Source organism: Triticum urartu, chromosome 7 (assembly GCF_003073215.2).
Source record: "Triticum urartu cultivar G1812 chromosome 7, Tu2.1, whole genome shotgun sequence".
In the NCBI taxonomy this organism is placed as follows: Eukaryota; Viridiplantae; Streptophyta; class Magnoliopsida; order Poales; family Poaceae; genus Triticum; species Triticum urartu.
This window is the reverse complement of record NC_053028.1, coordinates 403,446,299-403,464,376: the sequence shown is the minus strand read 5'-3', so window position 1 is coordinate 403,464,376 and position 18,078 is coordinate 403,446,299. Positions and strand designations below refer to the sequence as shown.

Here is an 18,078-nt window from a genome sequence, read left to right as displayed (position 1 = left end):
GGTTTTGTTTAGATTAAAAGTTCGCCATAGCTGCAACTTCGTGTACTTCGTTTGTGTTCAACGACCAGACCAAGGCGTCACAAAACCCTTCCTTGATCAATAAAGCTTTCATCTTATATTCGCAATATCCAAATTGCAATCTCAGTTTCTTGCTTGTTCTTCGTTTGCTTGCAGGAAACAGACCCTCGTGGTCAGGTTGATCATGCTCCGGCGTGGTCAATAACCCTCGGAAGTTGGTTTAGCGATTGCTAAGGTGCGACGTCTCGCACGTTCGTAGTCGGATCGTCAAGGTCGACTCCCACAGAAAACGATAGCCACTATATCATCGAAATATCGGGACACCTTTGCCTCTATCAATAATCCATCAAATCTTTACCCAAAACTTGAAAACTTCACAACACAAAACTTAAAGTAGAAAATCTCGTGAGCTCCGTTAGCGAAAGAAAACAAAAAACACTTCAAGGTACTGTAATGAACTCATTCTTTATTTATATTGGTGTTATACCTACTGTATTCCAACTTCTCTATGGATTATAAACTATTTTACTAGCCATAGATTCATCAAAATAAGCAAACAACACAGGAAAAACAGAATCTGTCAAAAACAGAACAGTCTGTAGTAATCTGTAGCTAGTGAAGATCTGGAACCCCAAAAATTCTAAAACAAATTGCTGGACGTGAGGAATTTATCTATTAATCATCTGAAAAAAGAATTAACTTAATAATACTTTCCAAATAAAAATGACAGTAGTTCTCGTGAGCGCTAAAGTTTCTGTTTTTTACAGCAAGTTCAACAAGACTTTCCCCAAGTCTTCCCAACGGTTCTACTTGGCACAAACACTAATTAAACACAAAAAACACAACCAAAACAGAGGCTAAATAATTTATTTATTACTAAACAGGAGCAAAAAGCAAGGAATAAAAATAAAATTGGGTTGCCTCCCAACAAGCGCTATCGTTTAACGCCCCTAGCTAGGCATAACAAGTAAGAATAGATCTAGGTATTGCCATCTTTGGTAGGCAATCCATAAGTGGCTCTCATGATAGATTCATATGGTAATTTTATTTTCTTTCTAGAAATGTGTTCCCTGCCCTTTTTAATGGAAATTGAAATCTAATATTCACTTCCTTCATATCAATAATTGCACCAACCGTTCTAAAGAAAGGTCTACCAAGAATAATAGGGCAAAAAGGATTGCAATCTATATCAAGAACGATAAAATCTACGGGCACATAATTCCTATTTGCAACAATAAGAACATCATTAATTCTTTCCATAGGTTTCTTAATAGTGGAATCCGCAAGATGCAAGTTTAGAGAGCAATCATCAAAATCACGGAAATCTAGTAAATCACACAAAGTTTTAAGAATAGTAGAGACACTAGCACCCAAATCACACAAAGCATAAAACTCATAATTTTTAATTTTAATCTTAATAGTTGGTTCCCACTCATCATAAAGTTTTCTAGGGATAGAAACTTCCAATTCAAGTTTTTCTTCATAAGATTGCATCAAGGCATCAACGATATGTTTAGTAAACGCTTTATTTTGACTATAAGCATGAGGAGATTTTAGCACGGATTGCAACAAGAAAATACAATAAATAAAAGAGCAATTTTCATAGATAAATTCCTTGAAATCCATAATAGTGTTTTTAGCAACATCTAGGGTTTTAATTTCTTCAATCCCACTTTTATCAAATTTAGCATCAAGATCAACAAATTCCGAATTCTTAGAACGCCTTCTAGGTAAAGGTGGATCATATTCAGTCCCATCATTATCAAGATTCATATTGCAAAATAAAGATTTAAAAGGGTACACATCAATAACTTTTAGATTTTCATCATTATTTTCATAGGAACTAGAAGAAGTCGCTTTTATAAAGGCATCTTTCTTAGCACGCATCCTAGCGGTTCTTTCTTTGCACTCGTCAATGGAAATTATCATGGCTTTGAGAGACTCATTGATATCATGCTTAGGTGGAATAGATCTAAGTTTCAAAGAATCAACATCAAGAGCAATTATATCAACGTTCCTAGCCAAATCATCAATCGTAAGCAATTTTTCTTCAATCGTAGCATTAAAATTCTTTTGCGAAGAAATAAATTCTTTAATATTAGATTCAAAATCAGAGGGAATCTTATTATAATTTCCATAAGAATTGTTGTAGGAATTACCATAATTATTAAAGGGATTACTAGGATAAGGCCTAGGATTGAAATTTTCTCCATACGCGTTGTTACCAAAATTGTTCCTACCAACAAAATTCACATCCATAGATTCATTATTATTCTAAATCAAAGTAGACAAGGGCACATCATTAGGATCAGAAGAAACACTCTTATTAGCAAATAATTTCATAAGTTCATCCATCTTTCCACTCAAAACATTAATTTCTTCTATCACATGCACCTTTTTAGTAGATCTTTCAGTATGCCATTGAGAATAATTAACAATAATATTATCTAGGAGTTTAGTAGCTTCTCCTAAAGTTATTTCCATAAAAGCGCCTCCCGCGGCTGAATCTAAAAGATTTCTAGAAGCAAAATTCAATCCGACATAAAAATTCTGAACAATCATCCACAAATTTAAACCATGAGTAGGGCAATTACGTATCATTAATTTCATTCTCTCCCAAGCTTTTGCAACATGTTCATGATCAAGTTGTTTAAAATTCATAATATCGTTTCTAAGAGATATGATCTTAGCGGGAGGAAAATACTTAGAGATAAAGCATCTTTGCACTTATTCCATGAATCAATACTATTTTTAGGCAAAGACGAAAACCAAGCTTTAGCACGATCTCTAAGCGAAAAAGGAAATAGGTTCAATTTGACAATATCGTTATCAACATCTTTCTTCTTTTGCACGTCACACAAATCAACGAAGCTATTAAGATGGGTAGCGGCATCTTCACTAGGAAGGCCGGAGAACGAATCTTTCATGACAAGATTCAACAAAGCAGTATTAATTTCACAAGATTCAGCATCGGTAAGAGGAGCAATCGGAGTGCTAAGGAAATCATTATTATTGGTATTGGTGAAGTCACACAATTTAGTATTATCTTGAACCATCACGACAAACAAGCAAACTAGCACACGAGCAAACAAAAAGCAAACGGGCAAAACGGCAAACGGAGAAAGAGAGGGAGGATAGAGAGAGAGAGGGCGAATAAAACGGCAAGGGTGAATTGGGGGGAGAGGAAAATGAGAGGCAAATGGCAAATAATGTAATGCGGGAGATAGGGATTGTGATGGGTACTTGGTATGTTGACTTTTGCGCAGACTCCCCGGCAACGGTGCCAGAAATTCTTCTTGCTACCTCTTGAGCACTGCGTTGGATTTCCCCGAAGAGGAAGGGATGATGCAGCAAAGCAGCGTAAGTATTTTCCTCGGTTTTTGAGAACCAAGGTATCAATCCAGTAGGAGGCTACGCTCGAGTCCCTCGTACCTACACAAAAACAATAGCTCAACGCAACCAACGCGCTTAGGGGTTGTCAATCCCTTCACGGTCACTTACGAAAGTGAGATCTGATAGAGATGATAAATAATATTTTTGGTATTTTTGGTATAGAGATGCAAAGTAAATAAAGTAAAAGCAAAGCAATAACAAAGTAATGGAGATTGATATGATGAGAAAGAGACCCGGGGGCCATAGGTTTCACTAGTGGCTTCTCTCAAGAGCATAAGTATTCTACGGTGGGTGAACAAATTACTGTTGAGCAATTGACAGAATTGAGCATAGCTATGAGAATATCTAGGTATGATCATGTATATAGGCATCACGTCCGAGACAAGTAGACCGAAACGATTCTGTATCCACTACTATTACTCCACTCATCGACCGCTATCCAGTATGCATCTAGAGTATTAAGTTAAAAACAGAGTAACGCCTTAAGCAAGATGACATGATGTAGAGGGATAATTTCATGCAATATGATAAAAACCCCATCTTGTTATACTCGATAGCAACAATACAATACGTGCCTTGATGCCCCTTCTGTCACTGGGAAAGGACACCGCAAGATTGAACCCAAAACTAAACACTTCTCCCATGGCAAGAACAACCAATCTAGTAGGCCAAACCAAACTGATAATTCGAAGAGACTTGCAAAGATAACCAATTATACATAAAAGAATTCAGAGAAGATTCAAATATTATTCATAGATAGACTGGATCATAAACCCATAATTCATCGGTCTCAACAAACACACCGCGAAAAGAAGATTACATCGAATAGATCTCCACAAGAGAGGGGGAGAACATTGTATTGAGATCCAAAAAGAGAGAAGAAGCTATCTAGCTACTAGCTATGGACCCGTAGGTCTGAAGTAAACTACTCACACTTCATTGGAGGGGCTTGGATGATGATGTAGAAGCCCTCCGTGATCGACGCCCCCTCCGGCGGAGCTCCGGAACAGGCCCCAAGATGGGATCTCGTGGATACAGAAAGTTGCGGCGGTGGAATTAGGTTTTTTGGCTCCGTCCCCGATCCTTTCGGGGTACGTGGATATATATAGGAGAAAGAAGTACATCGGTGGAGCTTCGAGGGGCCCACGAGGCAGGGGCGCGCCCTAGGGGGGCACGCCCCTACCCTCGTGACCACCTCGTGGCTTTCTTGACAGAGGGTCCAAGTCTCCTGGATCTTATCTGATGAGAAAATCACGTTTCCGAAGGTTTCATTCCGTTTGGACTCCGTTTGATATTCCTTTTCTTCGAAACCCTAAAACAGGCAAAAAACAACAATTTTGGGCTGGGCCTCCGGTTAATAGGTTAGTCCCAAAAATAATATAAAAGTGGAAAATAAAGCCCAATAATGTCTAAAACAGTAGATAATATAGCATGGAGCAATCAAAAATTATAAATACGTTGGAGACGTATCAGCCGGCAATGCGGGAAGAAGCTGAACAAGAGGCATCAGATGAGCCAACTGATGATCTAGGTCGGGCCATTGCCGATGCAGAGAGAAATTGCGCAAGTGCAAAGGAGAAGAAGAAGTTGCAGTGCCCTCGGAAATCCTGAACACCCGGGAAGAACACGAGGCAAGGGCGTTGTTCCGTGGTATGAGGGCTTTTCGGACTGGAATGCCGACTACAGAAGCCGTGCAAGAAGGAAGATAGAGGAGGAGAAGAAGAGGAAGTTGGAGGAGGAGCAGAGGAAGCAGGAAGCAGAATGCCTTCAAGGCCTAGAATCAGCGCACGCAGACTTGGCACTCAAATTCCAGCGGCAGTAGCAGCAGATCGACTCACTTAGCCAGGAAAGGGGGTCTCAGCAACGGCATCAGCTAACGGATGATCCAGCATTGGATAGCACCGTCCCATCCATGCCGAGAAGCGGCGTTGGTTCCGCCCCGAGCGACACACTACTGGATAGATACCCTGTGGATGACATCAAGGAGAGCACTAACTGTGAGCTACACTTTAAAATGAAGAACATATCCATAAAGGTGGCAGACGCCATTGCTTATATAAATTCCCCCGTGCAACCTTCCATTGCAACCCGATTCCAGCCGGCTATACTCGTGTCGTGTTTGATGAGGCGGTGGACCAATATTCGGGGCTAGAGCTTGACATTCCTGGAGGTGACGAGTATCACACACTGGGAGAGGCCAAACATCGTATCATCCTATGGAGAAAGGATTGCATCATCTTTCTAAGGCCATCGACACCGCGTCAGCTGACTCCTCGAAGTCCGCCACCGCGTCAGCACACTCTCGCTCCTCCAAGTCCACCAACGTGTCAGGCCACTTCTCCTCCTCCAAGTCCGGCACGACGTCAGGACACTCCTCTTGCTTCAAGTCCGGCATAGCGTCAGACCACTCCTCCTGCTTCAAGTCCGACACCGCGTCAGGCCACTCCTCCTGCTTCAAGTTCGGCAAAGCGTCAGGCCACTCCTGCTGCTTCAAGTCCGGCACAGCATCAGACCACTCCTCCTTCTTTAAGTCCGACACCGCGTCAGGCCACTCCTCTTGCTTCAAGTCCGGCAAAGCGTCAGGCCACTCCTCCTTCTTCAAGTCTGGCACAACGTCAGACCACTCCTCCTGCTTCAAGTCCGACACAGCGTCAGGCCACTCCTCCTGCTTCAAGCCCGGCAAAGCGTCAGGCCACTCCTCCTGCTCCAACTCAATAATTGCGGACGAGAGCCAACACAGCTATGGTGCGTAGCGGTATGAGTCGAGGTAGTGTAGGAGGTACAGGCGAAGGCAAGTGATATAAATATGGTCCAAGCCTCACTCCTCTTCCCTAGAGGGCTTACGACATGACCGAGGAGCAAAACGCAGCCATAGTGAAGGCCCAAGTGGACGCCCAATTTGGACCGAAACCGGCACAGCCGCAAAGGGAGAAAGTGCCTGAGGAAAAAATTGACCACTTTATTCGTATGGCTAGACCACAAGCTCCCAAGCCTGTTGACTCAGACTACGAGCGCCAACTCAGGAAGGCACATCGAGCACAACTACAGAAGGAGTCGAGCTCGAGCTTGAGCCAAGCAGCTGGCAAAAAATGCAGGAAAACCGTTCCCCAGCTGGGAGAACAGGCGGTGCAATCGATCCCCCCGCTTGTTGTGCCAACACATGAGAGTACCGGCGCCCTATATATATGTGGGCAAACCGTTCCCCGGCTGGGCAATCTGGTAATAACCGAGGAGCAGATAAGACAGGCTAACATGCTCGGTATCACTGTTGGACAACTCCTCGAGATCGAGCACATGTCTCCGCTTAGAGAGGAGGAAATAAAACGGAAATATGCCCGCGGCCAACCTTTGGTCAATCCCGAGGAGGTCAAGAACCTCCCAACGAGAATGTATGAATTGCATGATTGGTACATGAAAATTACCAAGAGTTCCAATCAAGAGTCCCTCATGGTGAAAGTCAAGGAAGAGCATTACTTCCATCAGCTAGCTTTGTCCGTTGAGTATTCAGAACTATTTCAGTTATTCAATCAAGATGCACTTGACAAATCTCTCGTCAGTTGCTATTGTCTGTAAGGGATTTCTTTCTGTAATTTAAGTCTCAAGCTATAGCTTTAGTGCTCATTGATCGATCATTACCTGTAATTATCCTTACTATATTCTTTTTTGTGGTATTATGCAGGATGAAGATGTATGAAATGAAAAAAGCTAGACGCTATGGCATTGGGTTCATTGACCCAAATACCATTAATGAACACACATGGAAATTGGAATGGTATAAACAAGATGTAGAGAATAAAATGCTAGAGTTCTTGAAGCGCCTCAATAGCAATGAAGATATACTACTTCCTTACAGCTTCTAGTGAGTCACACTGTCTTGTACTATAAATTCTGTTTTTGCTTACTAGCTAGCTAGATGTTAATAATTAAGTGTATAGGGTTTAGGATAGTTGATTAGTGTTATGCACATACCCGCTTAATTAAGACATGCAAACGTGTGCGCATGCAGTTACCACTGGATCTTGTTAGTCATTAGAGTTGAAGAAGGAAAAGTTGAAGTACTAGACTCACTACTTCAAAAAGAAAGTGACTTCACCATCGTGAACGACAGGTAATTTCAATCATTATTAACTATATCTCGGCCTATTTAGTTCGTCATTTCCTGATATCAACTATTTAATAACCTCTTTATTAATTTTCTTTTCCGGCGGGCAGGGCTTGGGCAAAGTTCATCAAGGTGACTCCAGACAAATGACGACAAAAGCTGTTTTGGTATCGACCCAACGTAAGTAATTAAGTAGTACTAGCTAGCTACCATCTCTTTAATTTTTGTTTCAATACCATTAATTAATTATCATGCTTGATTAATTATTATCTGATTAAGTTCTATTCTCGTAAAGGCCCTGAAGCAGACGCCGGGGACTAAAGTGTGTGCATACTATGTTTTCGAGAACATTCGCATGATGCCGTCCGCAAGAAGCAATTCTGATAGACAGTAATGGGTACGTTTGCCAAAATACTATTCACAATTTTTACATGATTATCGATATCTAGTCACACAACTAATACACATGCATATTGATCTCCTTAACAATTCAAAGACGTGCGGAACCAGCTCCTACCAACAGAGCGCATACGAGCACTTCAAGAGGAAATAGCGGGATTTTTGCTCGACCATATCATAGATCCCAAAGGAGAATACTATTACCCGCTAGCGCCCCCATGAACCACTCCCAATTGTCATTGTGCTCCGAAGGCACCAAGGCAACATGTAGGAGAAATTGTATATATACCTAATTGTATATATACATGTGTATGTGTGAATAATGGTGGTTGTGGGACATTCGATGAATATCTTTACCTACTAATAAAGCAGCGATTGCTTCTGGTTGTACGTCGTCGGCGTTTTTGTAAAACAGTCCCTCTATTTCTTTGAAATAAACCCGCAGTCCCTGTTTAAGTGGCACTCTGGAAAAGGTTTTATTTTTACCTAAACACCCCCACATTTGTTAAAAATTATGCCCACGGCCCTATCTCTTATTGGACTGGCTCACCACCGCGCATCTAGCCGCTTATCATGTCGTTCTGCACCGCGGGGCACGCGGGCGTCCGCGCTGAGGCGGGGCACCGGCTGGAGCACGGCGTGCACTCGACGGACACCGGAGCGAAGCGTGTTTGAGGCGCGAGAGGCGGGAGGCTGGATCTTGGCGCGGCTCCTCTTCACACACAGCCCAGTCGCCGCCCCGCTGCCATGAATAGCCCAGCCACGGAGAGGTGTGAGATCAGGGGTGGGGAGGGAGAAGCGAGCTTACGGCTTCGTCCTCGGTCGTGGATGCGTAGACGAACAGAAGGCAAGCGTTTGTCTCCTTCGGTCTCGATGCGGACGAGCAGCTGCGGCTAGGCCCTCGGCGCAACATGCAGGCGAGCGGGCGTGCAGTGGCTAGGTGTGATGCGCGCCACGCGCGAACCAGTGCGGTCACGCGGCGAGCAGAGTGTCCTGGCGAGCGGGAGGCTTGGGGGTCAACGCATCCTGGCGAACGGTCGTTGTTGCGCTCGAGCGCTGCTCCCTCGCGCTGGAAGAAAGTTCGGCGGCAATTCTCCAGGGACTTGTGGCGGGGCGACACGGATCCGACAGGGATGGCCTGGATCTGGACAGGGTTGAGGAGGGCGCGACTCCCAGGGTTGGACTGTTGGACTTGAGCTCGATGCAACATCCATGGCAGCTTGTGGTCCTGTAGCAACGAGAAGAGAGAGGGAGTTAAGAGAGATAGAGAAGAAAGAGGAAGGAGGAAGAAGAAGGAGAAGGGAGCAGAGGCAGGGGGCGGCCCGGCTTGCTGCTGGTGCTCGCCGGCGCACGTGGCTCGGGGAGGCTCGGGCGCTCGTGCAGCTCCATGGGAGGAGCTCATGGATGGCCGGATGGATGGATAAGAGGAAGGATAGCAGCGCCGCTGGGAGGAATGGCAACGTGGATAACGTCCGCACAATGGAAAGCTCTCGGTGGGGATTCTTGGTATGGAATGTGGATTGCTTTTTTTAATGGCTGCACTGATGAGTGACGAGAAGCTGCTGGATGTTGCTATGCGTGCTAGCAGCCAAGCATCCATTGCATTTTTTTCTAAATGAGCACCGATATAATTACTTGTTGTTATTTATTGTTACTGTCATAGCTTTTTTTAATGCAGTACAGACGCAAGCGCCCATATATACACGCATCCAATTATTGCTATGAACGCACACACACTCATCCTATTCATATGAGCACCTCCGAAAGACTGAGCCGACATATTATCTTGAGATTTAGGTGGCTCGTCGTCGACGGGAACGTCTTCCCCCACTGAAACGCATCACCGAAAATCCTAGAATAAATTCAGGAATAATGTGAGCCCAGAACTTGAACCTGATGGGCTCAAGATACCACTGTCCATCTAACCATCCAACCACAGTTTAGTCCGCATTACTGTCATAGTCTAATGTTCATGCCTACTACATCATCATATACAATAATTAAAAATGAATGAAATATTAGAAATAAATATTTCTAAAGGGAGAAGATATTTGGAGCCCACGTGACTTGCTAACAATTAACATATCCTCAACTTTGGATGTCATTGACGTTGTTGGTGAAACAAGGAGGGATGAAGAGTAGAGAGAATGTGACAACAGTGCATCTTGCTCGTGTCTTGTTTTGTCCCGCACGCCAGCTGAGGGGAGGGGTCCGTTTTACCATCTCTACCGCCGCTTTGCGTGCCCTAATCCTGATCCCCAACGAGGCCCGACGATGATGTCCAGAGAAGTGGCCATGTTGGTGTGGGGTGTGTGCTCCTACTGCTGGTTGCAACGTGTCAACAAAAGAGCTCCAGGCATTGTAAACTCTTTATATTCTGATCATCATATTTTTGAAGTGGGAAAGTTTAAATATGAATTAATGTTAATAGGGATTTCGAGGTAGAGAAGGAGGACAGTAAGGCAAGACAAACGGAAATAAATGGACGCATGGACGGTTAACAATGTCTCCCGTTACAACGCACGGGCATTTGTGCTAGTATATGTATCACCCTGGTTGAGGAATAGTTATTCTTCACCCCTCTCTATTTTACCATCAATGCATCGTAATTTTACGTTCTGTAAGTTTTGTCTTATTTCCGACGTAAAAAAAGACCGTAAGAAAATATATAATCACCGTAAAAAATATTTTACGTTCTATAAGTTTTGTCTTATCATCTCTTGAATAGCCTTCTCTTATGAGTTCTCTCTCCTCCATCTCATCATTTATCCTACGTGGCATTCCTAAGATAACACCATTGTACATGCCCTTATACACAACTCTCTGCCATGCAAAATACCATTCTTCAAACATGGTAAATAGTTGGCAAATGCAGTAATGGATTTAAATTGATTACCATCTGCCACACACATGCTAAACCTGATAAAATTGTTAACAAGCACAGTAATGGGATTAAATCAATTACCACCTGCCACACACATCAATCTTTCTCTTGTGTGCTCGTAAAATATGATAGACACATAGTAATGCCTGGATAAAAATATATCATAGAATGTTGATTTTAGTTTGGATATGAGTAATTCATAGTAAAATTGCTAATTCCATTATGAGACTAGTCTGGAAACAAAATCGACATTAAATCCAAGAAATAACTAGTAACGTGGAATCTCTAGTAACGACACCTAGACCCGTTACTATGAGATCACTAATTATTACCATCAAATTTGTATGGATCACGTTCAGACATTACTAGAAAAACAAACCTTATAGCTGCATTCGTATGTGCTACCATAATATGGCAGTGTTTTACTATCATAAAAACTTGCCTTGTGAAGCCTAATCCAGAGAAGCGCGTCGGTTGTTAGTAATTATGGTAGGTTGTTTACGATCAAACTCCCAGGGTGAGGGGCGCTCGCACAGGTGGTTCGACTGGTTTGCGGCGTGTAGAATAAGGTGTAGTACGCTCAGGCTTGCTTTAGCATATATATATATATATATATATATATATAAAGTCGCGCTATTTGTCATCCTAGGTGAGGAATAATTATTCTTCACCCCCTCTATTTTACCATCAATACACCGTAATTTTACGTTCCGTAAGTTTTTTCTTATTCCCGACGCAAAAAGGACCGTAAGAAAATATATAATCGCCATAAAAAATATTTTATTTTATGTAAAATTACAAACGTAAAAACATAATCTAAAATACACATAAACTGTAAAAAAAATCATCTTATGACCTATATTTTTATTTTCTTATGTCAAATTTTACATAGTGAATCAATAGGAATGTAACTATTTGAATTCCAAATGTAATTTAATTATGAAGTGATCGTAAAATTACCTAGGATGAAAAATAACTTATTGTACACCCTGGATGATGAATAGCATCACTATATATATATATATATATATATATATGACTGTTCTACGAGAAACTTTATTTTTATATATGCATAACGTGTACAATATGTAGTATCGTAAAATACCAGCAAACGAAAAAGAATTAAATGGAAAACACAAAATAAAAAAAAATCATAAAATCAAAACCCTCCAAACATTTTAATACCGGTTGATGTTACCAACCGGTACTAAAGGTCTCCCCGTCCCGGCGCTGGCTCGTGCCATGTTGTGGCTCTTTAGCGGCGGTTCGTGCAAAACCGGTATTAAAGGGCACTAAAGGCCTTTACGAACAGGTGCTATAGCCCGGTTCTGCACTAGTGATAGTGAGCCGGCTCGGGTCCTTTTGACCCGATCAGAACGGCCAGCCCTAACGGCCGTGAGTGGCCACGCCGTCTGTCCCTAGCTGACATGGCCCTGACAGGTGGGCCAGGCGTGTCAGAACCACCATTACAACGTAAGGATTCAACAACTTGGTTTTTTAAACAACGAACCAAAAAAAGGTAGGTTTTAGGAGAATTAAAAAAGTGTCAGTTTTTCGGAATCCTACCCAAACTATGGTAGTTTTATGCTATCTACTCGCTAAATAACTTCTGTACACTTTTTTATTCCCCCTGTGATTTTTCTGACGGAAAAGGCAGGTGCCATGCCAGTGTCATGTTGATAGCCTATCATAATTTTCTGATGAATACTGATCGCCGTGGTGGCCTTCTCTTAAAAAAGTAAGGAAGTAAAGAATGATCAATGTCTGCAAGGTTTGGATGGCTAATTTTATGGGGAGAGTGCTGCCAGGGAGCGCAGAAGGCATACGCATACACCAGAAACTGAATTACCCTGACCGCCTGCTCACTTGCTAATTGCTATCGTTCCACTCTCGGAGGAACAACTTACACTATCCGCTTTGCTCTATGGATGTTTTTCAAAGTTCAGACCTCACCAGCCATCACGAGCCGTGCACGATCTCGCTCTCCAATTAACGGAGACACTTACACTGCCGTACCAGTAGCCTGGTCATCATGAGCCGTGCAGAAGAGAACAAGAAACGAGACAAGCAAGCAACGCTGCACTCTGTCAAATGTAGTCACCCTGCACAATCTTCCTGGCGATGAACTTCCCCAGGAAATCAAATCCATGGCAGTAGAGAGCTTCGATCTCAGCACGCGTGCCCGTCTTGACCATCCGCGTCAACTCTGCCCTGTGCGTGTCCTGCAGGCACAACACCAGCTTATAACTTCCCGGTATTGAAGTTGGAGGGGCAATGCATTAGGCGGTCTCCTTGGCGCTGTACTGGAATTCAGAGAAGAAACTACTCCCTCCGATCCATATTAATTGACCCTGGTTTAGTACAAAGTTAATCAGTAATTGACTCTTAACATTGCCAGATGGTCCATAACGCACATGAATAGTTTCGGAAGACTTGCAATAAGCGTACTGGTTTTGAGTTCAGGGTGATCAGTTGATTGCATATGGGGGCATATTTAAAGGAATTAAAACTTCTCGTAACAAGTGAAACTTGACCGAGAAGTCTGGTGCTGCACTGCTACCTCGTACAGTGATACTCGTGTCCATATGGAGTACATGCTTAACACTGCCATATATGACCCATACTCAGCCGTGGAATATACCCAGGGAAGATGCTCAGTGCATTTCAGAGCTCTTGATTTTGTGAGCCAATGTCATGATCAAATTTACCAAAACATATCGTTAGTCATGCATCTCTCAACCACGGCAGTCTTAGTAGAGCCAACAAGGTATCAGGTGGCTTCAAATATAAATGATGAAAATGTTATCTGTTGCCACATGAATACTCTGAAGGCTACGTAAAGAATTGCTGTGTATACCTTTTTGTTGTATTAAAATTGGACTTCTATATTTTTAACACACCACAGACTCTGAAAATTGAGAAATAGCAGACACACCTGCAGAAACTTAGATGACAGCAAGCTTTTGGCGATCTGCAAATCACGAGGTTTCAACTCCTGGAATGCACTCTGAGGGATAAGTTGCAGATCATCTCCTCTTAGTCCAAGCCATTTTACATTGCAAGCTGGAAGAAGAATATCATTAAAGTTGTTTTGAAAATATGGGTTTGATCAAGCTTTGATCATCCAAAGGAATACCGTATCTGTATGATTCCAAGCCCATTGATATGCTTCCATATTTGTAAGTACACAGTATAGAGAGCCCCGCAGGGTTCCTGAATTGAGAAGAAATCTAACTTTATCCAGAAAACAAACAACCAGAATATTATGCTCCCTCCGTCCCGAATTACTTGTCGCAGAAATGGATATATCTAGACGTATTTTTAGTTCTAGATACATCCATTTTTGCGACAAGTAATTCGGAATGGAGGGAGTACATATTAACATTAGAAAGTGCTTCCGTTCACAAAAGAAAGCATTAGAAAGGGCTTAACCAGTCCACTAATGCAAATATTGGCATATTTGGAAAAGTCTGGCTCAGTCGATGCAAGATAAACCTGTTTCAGAATATTTAAAGATAAGTTAGATCAGTACGAGTAACTAGTATAGTCAACAACATAAAGGAGTGTATTAGAGGTACAGAACCTTGTGGCGATATCAGGATATCCTTTTGCAGTGATGAGGATACATGGAATCTGATTATATAAGCGGTCTTCAGCCAGCCTCTGAAATATGGCATCCTTGTTCAAATAGGAGGGCTGTCAGCTGGAATTAAATCAAGTGGAATACAGCAATGCATTGTAAAGGGCAAAAACAGTACCTTCTCCACTAGAATGAGATAACGGGCATCTGAAGACAAATTTAATCTGCTCAATTGGTTCAGATCCCCAGTAATGGCATGCCCAGAAGGTCCAAGAATGGAACAATCAATGTGTTCTTCCTCCGGTTCCTAAGACGAAGACAAGGTTGAGGCTGTTGCAGTTTCATGAGGAGGCAAACAAGAGTTTTATTGATCCCCTTAACAGCAGCACATATTTGTATCAGACAAACCAGTTTTCAGCATACACACACATGCAACACAAGTCGTCCAATCAGAGCCCCTCTACTTGATGCCATGATTCCTAAACTCTGCCTTGTGCAACGGAGCAATGAAACAACATCTACACAAGACCAAAGTGCAAAATCTGAGTAAGCGACTATGGATATGTCACATGATGACGAAAAAGGAACAAAATGCAGTGTTTGGATTTTGAAGACCTTGGATAGTTTGATTGACATGACGCTGACAGCTGAAGTACTTGGGTGAGTCCGATAGTAGTTTGTAGAACAACTCCCGCTGGGTGACAAGCTTCCCTTCGCCCAAGATCTTGTAGCACATCTCCATGACTTTCCATACTATTAAAATTACACAACCATTTTATAGATGACTAAAAAGATGCGTCCAATCATGAAGAATGCATTCCTGACATACTGCAGAAATCAACAACAACAACCTCTGACGAATGCCTTGGCATCATTTTCTCTCATTAGTGACCTCTTGCAAAAGGCGTAGGACAGATAAACCGATGAAACATCGCTCAGCAAGCCGCTGCGCAGGCTGCAATTGGTGGACTTGCGGGAAATCTGTTGTGCCCACAACACTTAATCAGACAAGCACAATGCATTCATCACATGGATGAAACAGCCATGACTGCATTTATGAGGTGAGATGAGATAAGATGGAGGGTATGGGGTTTGTGGACCGGCGTACCAGGGGGAGGACAGAGATCGCCGGAGAAGAGGGAGACGAGAGCGCGGCGAGGAAATTGAGCACCGCCACCTCGATCCTTGCCCGAACCTATGGAGAGAAGCAAAGCATGTCGATTCGATCAGAGGCAGGGGCGGACGAGGGAAGTTGGGGCAAGAGTGGAGTGACGTATGACAGACCTCGGGCGGCGAGAGCATGTCGGCTGAGCAGAGGCGGCGGTCCGCACCGAAGAGCGAGGCCGCGGGCACGTCCGCCTCCGCCTCCGCCATCCGCCATCCGCACCGCACTTCCTTCCTCGGGGGGACGAAATGGCAGCCGGCCCTTAGAGGCTCTTTATGCTGTGATGGGCTGGGCTGGGCCCTAGTGAAGCATTTGGGGCCTCTTTGGCATCTCTGGCCCGACTCAAACCATGCTTTGCATGTACTCCCTCCGTTCTTAAATATTTGTCTTTCTAGACATTTCAAATGACTACTACATACGGATGTATGTAGACATATTTTAGAGTGTAGATTCACTCATTTTGCTCCGTATGTAGTCACTTGTTGAAATGCCTAGAAAGACAAGTATTTAGGAACGGAGGGAGTAGTTTGTTTGCATCCATTCCCTTTAGTGTGTTTGGTTGCCTATATGTTTGCTTGGTTACATACAACACAAGTGTTATGGTAACTTTTTGGTGGGTTTACCATCACACACACAACAACATAATAGTCACAACATAAACCATTAGCACATGATAAACCATAACCATACTTTGCCATACAGTACTAATAATCATGTTCATAAAAGTACTAACGTAATAGTACCACAAAGTCTTCAAACATGACTAACAAACCAGAGATATGATAGTATAGATAACACCCTAAGCACCCTCAACATCCATGTCAAATGCTTTGTGGTGCGGCTCGCACTTGGCCACCACCTCACCGTCCTCATTGATGAAGACGATCACCTTCAAGTTTGCAGGACTCACCAACTTGAAGGTGAAAAGGCACCCGATCCTGACGTCATTAGCTACATAGAAGCCGACCAAACCCTTATTAAGGTGAGCCTGCTGCTGATCATCCGGGCGGTGACCTTCCAGGTGCAGCCATTGTTCGTCGTGAGGGTGAACTCCGTTAGACAGGGATGAGGTGCTTACTGAAGATAGGGGGCATCTACAAGATACCCCAATTTCGGTGAAAAGACAATCTTTCATAAGTGCGTTGGGTTGGCACTCTCATGGCAACGACCATATTTCTTAACGCAAGAGCATCCAAGGCATAATAATTATATAGGCATTAGGTCCGTAACAAGTAGACCATTCAACTTACTAATGTCTACTACATTACTCCAACTCAAGACCGCTATCTAGCATGCATCTCAAAGTATTAAGTTCATACAAACAGAGTAAACGCATTAAGCAAGATGACATAGTGTAGACAAAATAAGATCAATCAATATGATCAAACCCCGTCATTTTATCCTTAGTAGCAAACATACAAATATGTGCCCTTATTCTTTCCGTCACTGGACAGGATCACCGCAAGATGGAACCTACTACAGAGCACCTCTCCTACTGAAGATAAATCAATCAAACTTGGCCAAAGTAGACCGATAGTTTGGAGATAAATACAAAGCTATAAAATTACACAATGACGACGACTCAAGAACTCAAAATATATCAATGAATAATTTGATCATAAACCCACAATTCATCGAATCCCAACAAACACATCGCAGAAGATTACACCGGATTGATCTCAGAGGAGATCATTGTATTAAAGATAAAAGAAAGAGAAAGCCATCTAGCTACTGCTATGGACCCGTAGGTCCTGATGGGGTCACCTACTACTGGTAGGCTCATGGGCCTGACATCTAAGGCCCACCTAGGGCCCCACACCATCATTGCGAGGTCCCTAGACCGCAAGCGCATTCAGATGCGCTTCCTTGGGAATCCACTTGGATACACCAACGACACTCGGACGTCTTCCCTCCAGTCGGCCACTCCAGCAGCACTCGAACAGAGGAGGCGTAGAGGCGACGTGGGAACCACAACGGTCGAGGGTCTTTACATTGGACATCAAGTGTAGTTATGATTGCCATTACTAGTAATTGTCGTAGTTATGCTCATTCCTCTCCCTTGTAACGTGGCATTAATGAGCCGAGGCGTACTCTATATAACCCTCTTCAGCTCCATGGCAAGGGTTTAGCACCCATTGTAATCATACACCCCAAGAGAAAACACAAGCCTCCGGGCACGAGACGTAGGGTTGTTACCTCTCCGAGAGGGGTCTGAACTCGCTAAATCAGAGTGATACACCTGCGTCGTAGCTAGGCTCCGCCCTTTGTTCGTACCACTAGTACTCATTGTCAGATCTTGTAGGAACTACTCACACATCATCATGGAGGCAACAAGGTCGAGGAAGATGGACTACCCAATGGTTTCCCCCTCTGATAGAGTACCGGCAAATGGCTCCATATGGGACCGTGGTGGAACAGAGGCTTGTAGTGGCAGAATAATTGTTTCGGGTCTCCCTCTGAGGGTTTTGGAATATTAGGGAATATATATGCCAGAGATTAGGGGAAACAGAGCATCAAGGTGCCCATAAGCTCACTCG

At 43.2% G+C, this 18,078-nt stretch overlaps 1 protein-coding gene across 3 annotated transcripts; it reads right to left on the bottom strand.

The window, feature by feature from the left end:
- Positions 1-12,513: 12,513 nt before the first annotated feature.
- Positions 12,514-15,810, bottom strand: LOC125520961 (meiotic recombination protein SPO11-2). 3 transcript variants are annotated; one of them, XM_048686001.1, is made up of 11 exons: positions 15,661-15,810; positions 15,485-15,571; positions 15,228-15,357; positions 14,992-15,129; positions 14,806-14,894; positions 14,555-14,683; positions 14,380-14,474; positions 14,229-14,291; positions 13,933-14,009; positions 13,732-13,859; positions 12,514-13,147 (listed from the first exon to the last, which is right to left on the bottom strand). In XM_048686001.1, exons 1-11 carry the CDS (start codon positions 15,748-15,750, stop codon positions 13,076-13,078), a joined length of 1,098 nt encoding a protein of 365 aa, XP_048541958.1. In that variant the 5' UTR covers positions 15,751-15,810; the 3' UTR covers positions 12,514-13,075. The 3 variants fall into 3 exon arrangements, with proteins under 3 accessions (XP_048541958.1, XP_048541956.1, XP_048541957.1); XM_048685999.1 differs by having other exon boundaries at positions 12,514-13,018; XM_048686000.1 differs by having other exon boundaries at positions 12,514-13,018; positions 14,380-14,459.
- Positions 15,811-18,078: the final 2,268 nt, after the last annotated feature.

Excerpts from the sequence above, each read along its gene's own strand:
- LOC125520961 (XM_048685999.1), bottom strand. The coding sequence starts at position 15,750 with ATGGCGGAGGCGGAGGCGGACGTGCCCGCGGCCTCGCTCTTCGGTGCG. Across the intron at positions 14,010-14,228 it reads ATATTTGCATTAGTGGACTG|GAACCCTGCGGGGCTCTCTA; the intron begins GTTAAGCCCTTT and ends TTCTCAATTCAG. Across the intron at positions 13,860-13,932 it reads CTTGGAATCATACAGATACG|CTTGCAATGTAAAATGGCTT; the intron begins GTATTCCTTTGG and ends TTCTTCTTCCAG.